We start from the raw sequence: 16283 nt of genomic DNA, 5'->3' as shown, positions 1-16283 counted from the left end.
AGGGTTGAGATGGGGAGAAAATTTGTAACTTAAAATCTTATGAAAGTTGAAAACTAAAAATAGATAAATTAAAGAAAGAAAAAAAATAAAAAAATTAACACAAATCTGCATTTGTTCTGCAACAGTCTTAGAGAGTTGTAAGTCACTTGCCCAGGATCATACAGACAATATATGTCCAAGGTAGGACTTGTTCCCAGGGTTCTTTAACTGTCTATCTGTGTCTTATATCCCCTAATATATGACCAATGCTTTCTACCTATATAGCAAGCTCTTGTTTGTATTAACAGTGTTAATGTTATATATTTATTTAACATGTGTAATTTGGCATCAGTTCCAACCTTTCATTTTCCATCTTTCCCTTATCCTTTCTAGGCTTCAAAATGAGGTATTGGTAGATTTCATACTGGTAGATAGTAATTTTTTTTTTCTCAATAGGCTCTGATCCAAAAGCCCATGGTCACTTGGGGGAGGGTTTGCAGACAGAAATTTAAGAGACAAAGGTAGCTAGGTGGCTCAGTGGATAAAGCACTGGGCCTGGAGTCAGGTGGACCTGAGTTCAAATCTGGCCTCAGATGCTTGACACTTACTAGCTATATGACCATGGGCAAGTCACTTAGCCCCAATTTCCTCACCAAAAAAAAAAAATTAAAGAGACAAGAGTGTGTTTTTTAGGATTTTCTGTCTGTGGAGTCATCAATTTACTATCATCAGACTAGAATTATTTCCCTTTGTATTCAGCCCTGTTCCCCAAAGACATTAATTTCCTTCTGTCACTTATACACTTTCCAAATGTTCTTGGTAGGATTATTCATTCAAGGGGTAAGTCTGTGGTCTGAATGTGGGCACATTTGTGGGTCCTTGAAACAAGTCTCCTACTTCACCATAAGCTGCTTGAAGGCAAAACCAATGTCTCACCTAATCTTTATGTCCCTCTTAACACCTCTCCCTATTTTGATATACTGGGTACTTAATAAATGTTTTCACCTAATAAGCGCTGGTCATCTATTAGGGGATATAAGACACAGATAGACAGTTAAAGAATCCTGGGAACAAGTCCTACCTTGGACATATATTGTCTGTATGATCCTGGGCAAGTGACTTACAACTCTCTAAGACTGTTGCAGAACAAATGCAGATTTGCATACACTGATGGAGTTCCCTTGTTAGATGGCACTCTAATTCCTTTTACCAATGAAATCAGATCCAATCTCAAACAGACACACATATGCAAATAATTTACGTGAAAAAGACTACAATATGTGATATGCTACATAAATTAAGTACACATAAAGTATATTCAACCTCTTTCTATATAGATTCCCATAGTCATATTGGAGTCACACTAAGAAGAGAAGAAAGAGTTCATGTATTTAATAAGCATATATATGGTTAGAGTGAGAGATGTGAGCTCCTTGAAGGATACTTAGGTTTGCAATTGTTGTGGAAGATCCCTAGAATCCAAATGGATTCCCCTTAGCTGGCAACTTGCTCTTCTTTGTAAAGGACATCTCACCAAGACCTGCCACATTGCTCCTAAACCAGAAGCATAATCACTCAGGAGTTCAGGCTAACTCTCCACTTAGGAAAAACCAAGTGGATGAAAAATGCCTAATGTCCAGGCTATGATATGCAATTGGAAGGGTATTCCATAGAGCTTGTCCACAAGCACGTATGTCTCACCCAGGCACAGCAGATTGCCAGGGAACTGGTCCCAGAATTAAAGCAGCAAGGGAGCTAACTGGGTTGCATTCAGGAAATTGTATAGCACTTGGAACTGATCAATCAGGTATTTATTAAGCACCTACTATGTGCCGGATGCTGTGCTAGGTACCAAGGATACAAAGAGGAAAAAAAGGAATACCCTTTCAACATTTTCCAAATATTTTATAAGCTGAGTGGTGTGGTAGAGAAAGCATTGGGCTTGGAATCAGGAAGACCTCGGTTCAAATCCGGTCTCAAACAGTTACTAGCTGTGGAACTCTGGGCGAGTCATTTGATCTCTGATGACCTCAGTTTCCTTATTTGTAAAACGGGGATAATAGCACCTACCCACAAGTTTGTTACAAGGATCAAATGAGATAATAATTCTGAAGCACTAACCACAATGCCTGGTACATAATAAGTGCTATACAAAAATTAGCTACTACTACTACTATTATTATTATTATTCAAAGCTAAAAAGGATTTTAGTCATCATTTAGTCCTACATTTATCAACACCCAGGAAACCCAGATTTGTTTAGCATTTGGGAGATTGTGAAACAGATTATCCAGAGAAAAGTCAGAAGAGGAACGGGAAAAATTGTTCCTGAAAAGCTCCGGTTTTCTACTGTGGTTGATCTACTGTATCTTGTTTGCCTTGACTCTTCATCGAATGCTATTTTCTCCATATTGTCTATGACACTCTGGCACGGCTGTATCTATTTTCAATGATTAGCATGATACATCATGTGGTATTTTGTTCTAGCTAAGAGTTATATGATTTAGTGAGAGTAAGCTTGCAGTGGAAAGCAATGGAGCATCGAGGACAGAGCTGACCTAGGAATTAGGAAGACCTGGGTTCAAACGTAGCTTCTGATCTGTGCTGATTTTGTGACCTTGGGCAAGTTACTTAACTTTTTGGTCCCTCCAGTAAATCTCATAAGACTGTAAGTTACAAAGCAAACAGCTAGGTGTAGAATGCCTAGGGGGCAGGACTTGAATTCTGAAAGACCTGTGTTCAAATCATGCTTCAGACATTTTAGGTGTATGACCTTGGGTAATAAGCAGCTTGTCTTCTCTATTACTCACTTTTCTTATTTGCAGAATAGGGATAATAATAGTCCCTACTTCACAGGATTGTTGTAAGGATATGTATCCTTAAACGTCTATATAAATATTGTTGTTATTATTATTATTATTATTATTACTAAGTAAACATTAGTTTACATTAATCATAAGTTCAATTTTTTTAAAAAGGCAGCTAGGTGGTGCAGTGAATAGAATACTGGGCCCAGAGTCAGAACAGCCTGAGTTCAGATATGGCCTCAGACGCTTAGTTCACGTATGACCCTGGGGAAGTTATGCAACCCTGTTTGCCTCAGTTTCCTCATCTGTAAAATGAGTTGGAGAAGGAAATAGCAAACCACTGTAATATCTTTGCCAAAAAAAAAAAAAAACAAATGTGGTCACAAAGAAGTCAGACATGACTGAAATAATTCAACAACTGGTAAAAAAAACAAACAAACCTCATTATAATCTTTCTAAAGTGACATAGCAAGTAGACAAATATGTTTTGAACCTAGTAGGAGGTAGGAGCTCCCATGCATACGCAACACTCTAACTGCCCCTGAATTTATGAATCTTTTTTTTCCCCATATCGTTTTGGTAGGTAGTTTTAATGTTTACATGAATCTTGTTAAATAATTGACACTGAGTTGAGCCAGGTCTTGGTACAGGATGGGAAGAATTGCAGGATAATTGTCACATAATTACAATACATAAGAATTATATTTTAAAAATTTAAGTCAGCTGTATTCCTGCTCTCCAAACCTTGAACAATGCAATTTAACAAGTATTTATTATGCCTCTACCAAATACGTCATTAGGAGAGATAAGACACATTGTGAAACAGAACACAATACAAGTCAGTGTATGATTCAGTGGCAAAATGTGTCAGGCAGACAGAAAGTGCCATTAGAAGTCAGAGAAAGGAGAGATCGCTATAGGCCTGTCATTGATTCATTCAACCTACATTTATTGAGTATTTTCTATGTTCAAGGCCCATCACTGGGGGGGGGGGGTTGGGAGTGATAAAAAGAAAACTAGGACATTATCCATGCCCTCAAGAAAGTTCCTTCATTACAGAGAGTAGCTATTACTTGAAGAGGGTCCAAAAAAAAAAAAACCAAACCCAAACCATTTGTATATTATTGTTGGCTATATAGAAATCCTCATGGCCAAATCAATAAAACATGCTCTGTATGGGCCATTTGCCAAACATATTACAGAGCCCTCCTTCATAATGGTATTAGTTAAAATGCAATTTTACCTATTTAATTATCTTTCCAAATTCTGAGTGCAGAAAAAGATGGGAGAATGATTTTTGATGAATAACCTTTGTGTAAGCTAAACTCACATAGTCCCATTTAGAAACTCATGGGCACCTTTTAGACATTTCAGTCATAGATTGGGGCTGCCATGCCAATTGTGTGAAGACTACTCCTTTAAGAGAGCTTTGATGTGAGTTTAATTTATGCCAGAAGAAGTTTGATTTTTGTATCAGTCTGTGATTGCTGTGGGCATCAAAAAATGAAATGGTCTTCCATCTTATTTTTTTTAATCCTGTTGTGCTAAATAAACCAACACCACATATTTTATTCATTAATACATTTAGGTTTTCATTTCTACCATTAGCCCGCACAAGGGATCTGGAACAACTTTTCTCGGCCAATGTTTAAAAAACAGAGATAAAAATTGATAGCAAAAATTGATTTGGCTTAGCAGACTCTAATACCATTTTCTGCTTAAAAAAGAAAATTTCCCTGTGTTCAGTTGCTCTTTTAGCTCAAATGATGCTATACGGCCTCCTCAAAATATGGGAGTTGGTGCAATCGTGTAATGTCAGGGAATCAAAAGCAAGGACAGCAAAGTTTGAAATCCTTGTCATTTGAATGCATGAGTCAGTTGAGCTGAATTGCCATTAGGAAGTATAATCACTGAGTAAAAATGTTATAATCACTGCTAAGGCCTCAAATAATGAAAGCAGAAATATGAGGAAATAAGAGAAAGCCTTGAAAAATTATAAAGCTTATAAAAATTATAAAAGAAGTTATCCTTAGTGGAAACCCTATTTTGATCTTCCACACCTGCTCATTCTCACTTAATTAATGAAAGGTTCTTAAACTTTTTTCCTTTTTGGGGGGGGTAGAGTGGTGGGGGAGGGGTTATGTGAGAGACATGAACCCTTTTGACATTCTGGTGAAGTCAATGGACTCTTTTTCAAAATAGTGTCCTTAAATGTATAAATTAAAATACATAGAATTATAAAAGATATCAGTAACATTGAAATGAAATTCTTAAAATATTTTTGATCAAGTTCACAAACCATAGCTTAAGAATCTCTGTTCTAAACATATAAAAACAAATAGACACCCCTTCCCCAACCCTCTGCTCCTGACCCCAATAAGGTTTCAAAGGAAGTTAATTGTTTAACACAAATTCACCACCCAATCAATACTCTCTATCTTTAGCTGAATTTACTATAGACAATCATCTGGTTCTGCTACTAGAGATGGCTGGAACAACTTTTTTATCAGAAGCCTAGTGCCATTCCCTGTTTGTTTCACTCAGAGGGGCACAAATAAGATTTGCATAGGTCACGTAAGAGGCTCACTGGTGAAAATTCCATTTTGGGTGGTGAAATCAAAGAATTTATATTTCACCTAAAAAAAATGCAGCCTGGCCTGAAATCAAGACCCATATACTTTTGGATAGTCTTAATAATAGTATTGTAGTTTGCTTTGTATCCTCATCTGGGTGATGCACATAGACTCTCCCTGCTCTCTGCCTCCATGGGGCCAACTGACAGCTGAATGCTAACCATCCTTTTAACTCATGTTTTGTGACTCCATCAGGTTCTCTATGCATGTACTGTGATTAATGAGGTTGTCCCCATGTGGTCCCAGAATTGGGAATGTCATTTTTCTTCTTGAAATTTGCTTGTTCCTTGGTGGTCTTATTATGCCTTTTCTTTCTAAGGAAAGACCCAAGAGTTCTCTGATGGGGCAGTGCTCCTTTAAAGATGAAAACCCTGCCTAAGATCTTTCCGGCAATTTACACCTAAACATCTTCACCACTGTCAGTAACTTTCTTTTGAAATAGCCCTGCAGGAATTTCCACTTGAAACAGGAAGAGAAGGGAATAAGCATGTCTTCTTTGTCTTTCTTCCCCCTGGAGGGGTGGGGGGATGTAGAGAATGAGCTAAAGTTTCCTTGAGGAAGACTTGCTGAAAGAAAAAAATAAAATGAGGATAGGTTTTAGAATACAACAGGTACATATTTATCATTACTTTAGAGTAAAAATGTAAAGATGACCTTTTTTAAGATGATACAAAAATAGACAGACAGACAGACAGACAGACAGACAGACAGACAGATAGATAGATAGATAGATAGATAGATAGATAGATAGATAGATAGATAGATAGATAGATAGATAATGTAGCCATATGTTTCAGATTTACCGAAAGATATGCCTAAATTTGTAAATGTGAGTGATAAGTACACAAAATGAGTGTTGGATGGTTAAAGGCAAATTATTATCTGGGACTTGATATTATGAAATTTAAAGCCATGGTCCTGTGATGGCCACAGGTGGTTATTTGATATGTTCATAAATTTTGCATATACTCTTGATATAGTGGGGATTTTTTTGGGGGAGGGATGTGCTTCTGAGGATTGCCAGCACAGCTGAGGAATGAGCAAAGGCAGTGCCCAGTGGGAAAACATCCTGCAATCGTCAGTCTTTTCTGATGCTGCTGGAGAGAGTGGGGGAACCATAAGACTTAATAAAAGAGACAAATCTGCATGAAAGAAGTCAGTTTAGAAGAATGTAGGCAAACCTCTCTGGGCTTCAACATATGTGAGGACCATAAAAGACATTGGTCACTAGTGCAAGAATCCTATGACTAGTGCTTCTTTGTTTTCTAGAATGAATGCATTCACATAAGACAGACTTATCTGTTTTAAAATCAATTCTGATAAGGCTGAGCTTTCTAAATCTAATCCCACAAAAAATTTGGTCCCTAGATAAACACTTAGTATAAGATATATACATATACATATATATATACACATATATATGTGTGTGTGTGTGTGTGTGTGTGTGTGTGTATACATATATATTTCCTTTCTTCTCAAATATTTTCAGTGTCTTTTGCTACTGAATCTTGGTTAGACCATAATGCAAGCTTTGTTATTAGTGGCCAGGCTATAAATTTTGATAGTCCTCCCCACTCCCCGTCTTCTCTTCTTCTTCACAATCTGTATTTTAGTGCCTCTCTAAATGTATAATTATGAGGCAAGAAGGCCAGGTAGATTATAGGGCATAAAACAGAAGGAAGAGAGAAAAAGAAAATCAAGAAAGAAAGAATACATGAAAATAGGAATGATCCTGCAGATTGGTGGTACTGCCTATAAAACCTATAAAATGAGTGTTTAACGAGATGACCTGAAAGGCCCCTTCTAGCTCCAACAGAATCCTATGATTTCAGTAAAGAATCACCAGTTTCATGCATATGCACATGGTCTTCTCAATTGGTTCTGACATCTTTGGATCCTGTCCTTTGAAAGATCCTATTTGTTTCTAGTAGGACTTAAAAGAAATTCCACAGCTAGTTTATTAGGGATTTATGTAGTACTTTTCTTCTGGGTAGCTTAGTACAATTTACAAACTGAATCCCATTAATCCTCAAGCTCCTCTTGGAGGGACCACATGTAGAGATTAGAGAGAAGGGTCATTGTTTTTCTGCCACCCGCCTTCACCTTTCTGCTGTGTTGGCCAAGAAAGGAACCAATTGCATTACTGATTTCCACTAGAAACTAGAATGAGATCACTAACTCATCTCACAAACCACTGAACACTTACTGGATGGCCCTGGTGTTCAGCCATTCCCACATTGAGCTAGATTCACAATGGTCAGACATTATTTATCTAGTTCCTATATTTTTACAAGGAAAATAGAGCAATGCCAAATCTACTCATAATGACAAGTATACATAATAATTCCATGAATTTGTGTAATATCTAGGCTAATTCATAGATTGTTTATATTACTCTTTTAAGTCTTTGGGGATCTTTGTTCATACTCATTCCCATGAATCACTGAATTCTATTCTAGTAATAATTCTCATTTTCTTCTCTCTCTCTCTCTCTCTCTCTCTCTCTCTCTCTGTCTCTCTTTCTCTCTCTCTCTCTCTCTCTCTCTCTCTGTCTCTCTCTCTCTCTCTCTCTCTCTCTCACACACACACGTATCCTACTGCACACTTATAATTATGAATAAAATGTGTGGGTGTGAATAGGATTATTTCTAAGCTTCTCTTGGTATTTATTTTTGTTTCAACAGATGGATGATCCATTTTTAAGCACAATTTTCAGATCCTTCACTTTACAGGTGCATCTCAAATGAATAATTATTTGGAGATAGGTTCGCCATGGAAGCAGTAGATTAAAACCAATATTATTTATTTTATTTTGTCTCTTATTTTAAAAATCTTATTGATGTCTCTTGTTTTTATATCAAACTCATTTCTGAATATGTCCCTGCCCCCCATCTAGCAATCCATCCTTTGTAAAAAAGATTTTTAAGAAAAGAAAGAGAAAAAAGTTCGGTTAAATTAAGCAACATAAAGGTCATGTCTCTAACTTATTTCTTATAGTACAATAATGGTGTAAAACATTCATGTACAATCAAATTGATGGCTACTGACTTTGTATCTAGTTCTTTGCTACCGCAAAAGTTCTGCTAGAGACTTTTTTTTTGTCTTTGATTTCTTTAGGGTCATATACATAACAATGGAATCTCTGGGAGGTAGACAATGTCATTTTAGCTACTTTAAAAAAAAGTATAATTTCTAATTGCTTTCCTTAATGTTTGGATCAATTCATAGCTCCAATAAGTGTGGTTGTATACCTATAACCCCTCCAACCTTGACAATTTCCATTCTTTGTCTTTCATCTTTGCCAGTTTTTCAAGTGTTAGGTGAAAACTCAACCAGCATTCATGAATCACTTACTATCAGACACTGTGCTAAGTGTTAGTTATTTTGATTTTCATTTTTCTTATTAGTGATTTGATACAATTTTCCATAGGAATGTAAATTATTTACAATTCTCTTGGAAACCATCAGACTAGCATGTTCAAAACTTTCCCTCCTCACCGTTTCCATTTCTCTTCTCTCCCCCCATTTATGATGGCATTTCTTCCTTCATTCAAGGTTTTATTTCTTCTCTCACATATGACTCTTATTAGCCATAGAAAACAGTTTGCTTTTGGCATTTGGGGGCTTTCCCAGCTGCATCCTAAGGTTTCACTTTTCCTTTTTTCCAGATCACCACAGACCTGAGGCAGCGTTGCACAGATAACCATACGGGAACATCAGCCTCAGCCCCTATGGCTGCCGGCATCATCGCCCTGGCTTTGGAAGCCAAGTAAGTTTTGATCTGTACCTTCTATTAACTGGTGACACCCTCCTTCTAGTAGGCTAGAACACCACTCCCTCCCCTGACACTCAGAATATCATCTTTCCCCCCTTTCATGCCCTCCCTCCAATAGGTTTATTCTATATTTAGCTGGGTTTGGAAGATCTTTGTAATATCAAAAGGCTACTGGAGTTACCTTCCTGACAGACATGAAGATTAGTTCCTGCATGGAGAGATGCCAGACATACATGTCAATATTAAGCTTGCACAGATGCCTATAAAGCCTAGGGAGTTTGGCTTTGACAGCTTCTGTATACCTTAGTAGCTATTCCTTAGAATCATAGAACCTCAGAGTTAAAAGGGGCTCCAGAGGTCATCTAATGCTACCCATATCCAAAATAGAATCTCCATTGGGACATTCCTAACAAGTCATCCTTTACCCTTTGCTTAAGGATATCTAGTGGTTAGGAACTCATTCCTTTCCAAGGGAGACCATTCTGATTTTGGACAGCTTAAGTTGTTTGTAAGCGTGTCCCTGATAGCCACATGAAATCTGCCTCTTTTGAATTCCCATTCACTTCTTTTAGTTCTGCCCTTTGGGTCAAGTTGTGCAAGTCTGATCTGGCTTTCCAATGACAGTCCTTCATATACCTGAAGGACTACTTGGTCCCTCCAACTCTTCTCTTCTCTGAGATAAACAATCCCAAGTTCTTTAAACTGAACCTTTTATGTTCCAAGACCTCCTACCATACTTGCCCTCCTCTGGGTAGGCTTTGGTTTCTCAATGCCCATCATAAAATATGATACCCCAAAATGAAAACAACATTGTCAATTTGACTAGAACAAAGGGCTGTGAGTTTCCTTCTTCTGGCTACTTAACTTTTTGTTAGTTTTCCTGGCTTTTAAACCAGAGTTGTTATAGTCCATAAAAACCCTTTGTCACATGAAACACTCTCTAGACTAGAGGTATCATACATGTGAGCCATAATACTCCTGAGTATGGCCCAAGCCAGATTAAAATGTATTTGGGAAACATTTAACAAAATAAGTAAAAATATGACAAAACATAGATAATATTAATACGTGGTTTTCTAAGTCAAGCTAAGGTCCCCAGGCATTTTTATGCATGGTTTTGAGGTTCTTGGTTCTATCTGAGTTTGACCCCACTGGTCTAGACAGTTTGACAAGTCATTACTCTTACTTGAGATTTTCTGACCCAAATGTAGGCCTCCATCCTTAACCTCATTTAATTTACTTTTATTTGTATTAGCACAATAGTTCTAGACTACTGATATTGTTTTGATCCCATCTCTCTTCTACAGTGTGTTAGCCATCCCTTCCAGTTCCCTGCAGCACCTCATCCTTCCTTTAGGATTTAAAAAATGTTTTTAATTAATTTTTCTTCAGGATTATTCAAAGACCATTGACAATAGCTTAGCTATTATAGTAGCATTTTTTTCTACCGTAAGAAATACTTTGTCTGGATCTAATGACTTGAATTTATTAAGGACAGCTAGTTTTTCTCTTATTACCTCTCATATCTTAGATCTCAATTCCCTGTTACCTAGTTTCATTCTATACATCAGAGCTTGAAGATCATTCATAGTAGAGGGGAAAAAAGACAATAAGATTACATCTCTCCATTTCTAATTATCATTTCCCTATCTACTTTGATCAATCATCTTGTCTCTTCATTGACCTTCTTGTCCCTCCCAGAGCTAAAAAAAAAAAAAGACTTTTTTTGTTTATTCTTAGGCTTAAACACAAGACTTAGCTTGTTCTAGGTTCTGGTATTCTTAACATTCTTTGTTACTGTCATCAGTGACCTGCCTTTGTGTTATTCTTCATATATATGTCTTTTTAAAAATATAAGTTGATTCTGGTGTAGCCCCTTAGGTTTCTTTAAATAGTTTTCTCTTTTCTTCCTCATTGGAATAACTTCTGGCTTTTCTTCATCAGAATGTTATTCTTGAGAGGATCCCATCCTGATTGAGACATTTTCATTATAGAATCTTATATGATGGCATCCTTCCTCTCTTTTTTTCTGAATTCTTTGAAAGTATTCTCCCAAAATCAGATGATGTTTACGTTCTCCTTTTTGTCCATGTATAAAGAACTCTTAAGATGCAGTCAGTGGTCTCTTCTTAACAAGTTTCTAATCATTTCTACTTCCTCTCTAAGTTATAGTTCATATTGATATCCAGAATAGCAGTTTGCTTTGTCATTTCTTCCACCTTTTAAAAAATGCATTTTATAAGCAAGTTATCAATGATTCATTAGTTATTCTACTCTTAGCAGAATGATAGAGCTTTAGCAGATGTCTGGATGGCTGAAGATCTCTGTCACTTCAATACCATTCCACCACATCAGCTTTGTGATCTGCTTCTTGAAATTATCATTTGTTTCTAAGTAGCCTTTAGTATATCACCTCCATACTAATATTGTTCCTGTTTCTTCTTCATTTATTCTAAACTCTCAACTCCCCTCCAGTGCCTAGGTGTCCAAACTAGAGGATATTTTGCTAATCTTCCCATTTTCTTTTAATCTAATTTGTTCCATTTGAATAAAGTATAAACCATCCATTGTGGTACTCCAGTCATTAGTGGCATACTAAAATCTGTGAGGTCCAACTAAACTTCTTGTATTAAGATATATAGTTAATTTTGTTTATCACCTAGGCTGCTCTGTTTGTGAGTAGATATCTCAGATCATTAGTATTTTCTGCTGTAATGATGTCATCATACATGAAAGTAATCTCTAGGTAAGAGATTTCCAAGGCTTAGCTGGTAGCCTACTTATTTCAAATTATATTCAGTATAACAAATTTTTGGTATAAGATAAGCACTTTGGACAGAGTCTTGGGGTTAACTCTAGCAAGATTTGACCTACAACAAGGTAACCCATTCTCTTATCAACAGTTAAGTATGTGAGCAGAATAATTTGTCAAACCTGCTATTATAATTTTCTTCATTGAGATACTGAAGGTCAAGGACATTATGTCTGGCCTTGAACAATAAACAATCATTTTCCCAAAGAATTATGACAATTCCACTGGGGAAGAAAGCGAAGGCTCATTTAGCACCCTCCTATAATGAGAGAAAAGACGGATAAGTGGGAAGAAATTTGAGGGTAATGATAAGTCTGAACTGCTGAAATAGTAAATTCAAATTCATACTCTGCCGGCACAACCCCTCACTGCCGCCCCTCACCAACACATAAATGTGTACACACACACACACACACATGCTCAGAGTGATTTAACTCTGTCCTTTATTTTAGGAGAGCATGTGCACCTTAGTATAGAACATGGGTTTACATAATCTAAGGCTGCAATTGGAGGGAAAAATGAAATTTCAATAAGATATACCTGAATATTATGACATATTCAATATGTAATATCATTCCCTATCTGAAACCCTTGTCTTTGGGAGAAATCTGAAACTAGTATATGATTCTTTGCATGAAGAAATGTCACTGATTTTGTTTAGAAGTAATAACCAAGCTGTAACTGTACAACTAGCAATTAAATTTTGGGAAGAAATCTCTGGGATCAAGGACCAAAAACAGTTCATATTTTATATAACCTCAAGCTAAAGGCCTTGCACGATTCAGGAAACCTTTATTAACTGCCTAGGAAGTGCAAAACAATAGAGATTTAGAATGAAAAAAAAGGAAAAAATCACTTTTCTTGCCCTTAAGGAGTTTGTAGTAATATTTTTACTGTTCTGGGCCTCATCTGTAAAATAAATCCATCAGTTTGGACTATAATTGATTAGTGGTTCCCATCATTTTTTGTTGTCATGGACCCCTTTGGCTATCTGGTGAAACCTGGGGACCCCTTCTCAGAATAATGTTTTTAAACGCATAAAATAAAAGCTAAGATTACAAAGGAAATCTATTACATTAGATTAAAAAACTCTTGAAGATAACTGTTAACATTCTACCTCTATAACTCTGTGATTATACTCAGTTTCTCCATTTGTAAAATAAGCAGATTAGCATAAGGCTCTCTTCTGAGGCAGCTAGGTGGCTCAGTGGATAAAGCACTGGGCCTGGAGTCAGGAAGACCTGAGTTCAAATCTAACCTCAGACACTTACTAGTTGTGTCACTTTACCTCTGTTTACCTTCATCTGCTGGAGAAGGAAATGGCAAACTACTCCAGTATCTTTGCCAAGAAAACAACATAAGACAGTATTGGCATGCTGTGCTCCACGGGGTCATAAAGAGTTGAAAATGCCTTAACAAGGTTCTGTTCAGCTCAAATGTTACATTACTCTATAACTATCAAACATTGGCATTTAAGCATGAAACTTATGAACTTTAAAAGTAAGAATGTGGTCAAAGAGAACAATTGAAATCCACCATGTAAAATCCAGACCACATGACTTTTTCATTAGAATGAACATTTATTCCACCTTTAAAAACCTCATTGAAATGTCTGCATATTATTGACATGCAAATAAGTCCTGCAAACATAATAACTCCTGGCCATTTTCAATTTGCTAAGTTTAAATAGTTTACCAATATAAAAAAAATCCAATTACATTTTTAAAACATAAACAAGATTGGAAGGGGAGAAGGGATTTGTTCATATGTTGGTGGAGTTAGATAGACAGGAAGAGCAATACAGTCCTCAGTGGGTTTCTTTGCTACTATATTATATGTACGGACAAAAAAAACCTGTAATTGAAAAAATGCTACAGTCATAAGCACAGTGACACTTGTACCATTATAATCAAGTTTTCTTAACCTGAGTCTGAGGAGCACATTTTTCTCTGAGAAATTATTGTAATATCCTACCAATGACAATTCTTTCTATCACTACTGCTATCACTATCACATGTAACATTCCTTAGGTTCACTTTTAAATGACTCATTTACATAGATGTGATTACAATTGAGCTGACCAATATATGGAAAAGTGATGCATTTTTAGAAAATAATTTAATTCTCATTTCCTTTTCTTTTTCTTGACATTTGGAACATGTTTCAGGGTGAACTTAAAAAATCATTGACATCAGTCTATGTACTAGACTAGCCCATTGAATTTCCAGGTTTGAGGCCAATTTAGAGATCTAACTCCAATAAAGCAGCCAAGTGGCACAGTGGAGTGTTGGGTCTTGAGTCAGGAAGACTCCTTTTCATGAGTTTAAATCTGGCCTCAGACACTTACAGCTGTGTGATCCTGGACAAGTCACTTAACCCTATTTGCCTCAGTTTCCTCATCTGTAAAATGAGCTGGAGAAGAAAATTGCAAACCACTCCAGTATCTCTGCCAAAAATACCCCAAATGGGGCCACAAAGACTCTGACACAACTGAAACAACTCAAAAACAACAACCCCAACAAAGGGGAAAGTGCCAATAACTTGGAGGGCAACAACCTCTTTGTCTACCTTTCTAAGAGTTTCCCACAGGTCCACCATTTATAACAAGTTAAAGCCACAGCCAAGAGTGGAAGTCTAAGTGACAATAGATGAGGATGAGGTTGAGGACTGAGATTCAAGTACTTTACTCCCAGTGGAAGGTGTTTACTTAAGGATTCTCTTCACCCCACATAATATCCCTGAAGGCATTGGACCCCAAAATTCCACATGTAATTCCTACCTCAAACTTTGCATGCCTGTAACATTAACTCTCTTATGAAATTTTCCTTCTTTTTCTTTTTGTGGGAACAGAGCAGGCATCTTAACAAAACTTTCAGTTTCAAGCAAAGTATTCCAGCATAAATGAATAAGAATTTGTGTCCTTTGCAACCATACTCCTTCCAATTTTACTAAATCCCTACTCTGTGTGTGTGTGTTTGCATGCATGCACTGGCTTTTAGAAACAGATATTTACTAAGCTGGCATAGTAAAGACAGTTGGTACAAGACACTGACCAGATCAGGGGCATACTTTCCCAAGAGTACATATAGAGACTAAGGATCATGACTTTCAGCTTGGACCACGTATGATAGAAGAGTTAACACATTCCTTTTGCTAGAAGTATTTTCCTTTCCTCATGAAGTTTCCCATAGCATATGGTTTAGCTTTCTGATGGCTTCCTTATAAGCCTTTATAAGTCCTTGCCAACCTTTACTTTTTAAAAATAATTGAATCTTGGTGGTAGACCTTGAGCAAGTCAATTTCTCTGGCCTCCAGTTTCTTTGTCTCTGAAGTGTTGGATCATGGGATCATGGATTTAAAGATAGGGGACCTTGGAGATCACCTTCAACCTCACTCATCTTACAAGTATGGAAACTGAGGCACAGAGAAGTTTAGAGGTCATAGATTTAATAAGTGGGAGAGCCAGGATCTAAAACCAGGTCCTCAAACTTCAAATCAATTGCTTTTTTTTACCCCACTGCGTAATGCTGCTTCTCAAAATCTCTTGAAATGAGCTCAGTGGTCTCAAAGGTCATTTCCAGCTCTAGCCATCTGTGTCTATACTATTTTGATTATGAGGATGAGATTCATCCATTTCTCATTCAGCTAAATATCACAGCCATCACTGTACTGGCAAAGTGAAGTGTGTTATTTCTCAGTATTCTGATGGATGTATGTTTTTCTATTCAGTTCTAATGATGTGAGGAAAAAAACCAACAACAACTCTGTATCTTGGATGGTTATTACCATTTCAGCACCTGGCCTTATAAGAATATATTTGTCCTACCTTTCTTATGCTAATTTAACTAGCAGTCTTAGCCTACGTTATAGGATCCAGAATTGGAAAGAACCTTAGTTATCAGCCCATACCTTCTAGGAAAAGCTCCAAGGATGGGGAAGTCACTACCTTCCTCTTTTGGTTGTTTCACATAATTAAGAAGATTTTTTTTTCTTATAGCGAGTCAAAATCTGCATCTCTGCATCTCTGCATCTCCTAATCATTGTTCCTTGTACTTCTTTGGTGCCAAGGAAAACAAGTACAATCATTCTTCCACATGACAGCCTTTCAGATAATCTACACAGTTATCATACCCTTCCTCCCCTGCCTTTTCTGCTTTAGTTTAATATCCCCAATTCCTTTAACTTATAATATGTTGAAAATTCTAACTCAGATACGAATTGATATTTAACGTACCTTCCAATTCTGAGAGGCCAGGTGCCAAAATGACAGTGACCAT

General features: G+C 36.8%; 1 protein-coding gene across 1 annotated transcript in view; it reads left to right on the top strand.

The window, feature by feature from the left end:
- Positions 1-16283, top strand: part of PCSK5 (proprotein convertase subtilisin/kexin type 5) — a 619005-nt gene that overhangs the window by 288798 nt on the left and 313924 nt on the right. The window contains 1 exon segment of the mRNA XM_021008523.2: positions 9088-9188. Within this exon segment, the coding sequence (XP_020864182.1) occupies positions 9088-9188 (101 nt within the window).

Source organism: Phascolarctos cinereus, unplaced genomic scaffold, assembly GCF_003287225.1.
Source record: "Phascolarctos cinereus isolate Bilbo 61053 unplaced genomic scaffold, phaCin_HiC Scaffold_4;HRSCAF=312, whole genome shotgun sequence".
Lineage (NCBI taxonomy): Eukaryota > Metazoa > Chordata > Mammalia > Diprotodontia > Phascolarctidae > Phascolarctos > Phascolarctos cinereus.
The sequence above is the reverse complement of the archived record's forward strand: the minus strand, read 5'-3'. Positions and strand labels throughout refer to the sequence as shown.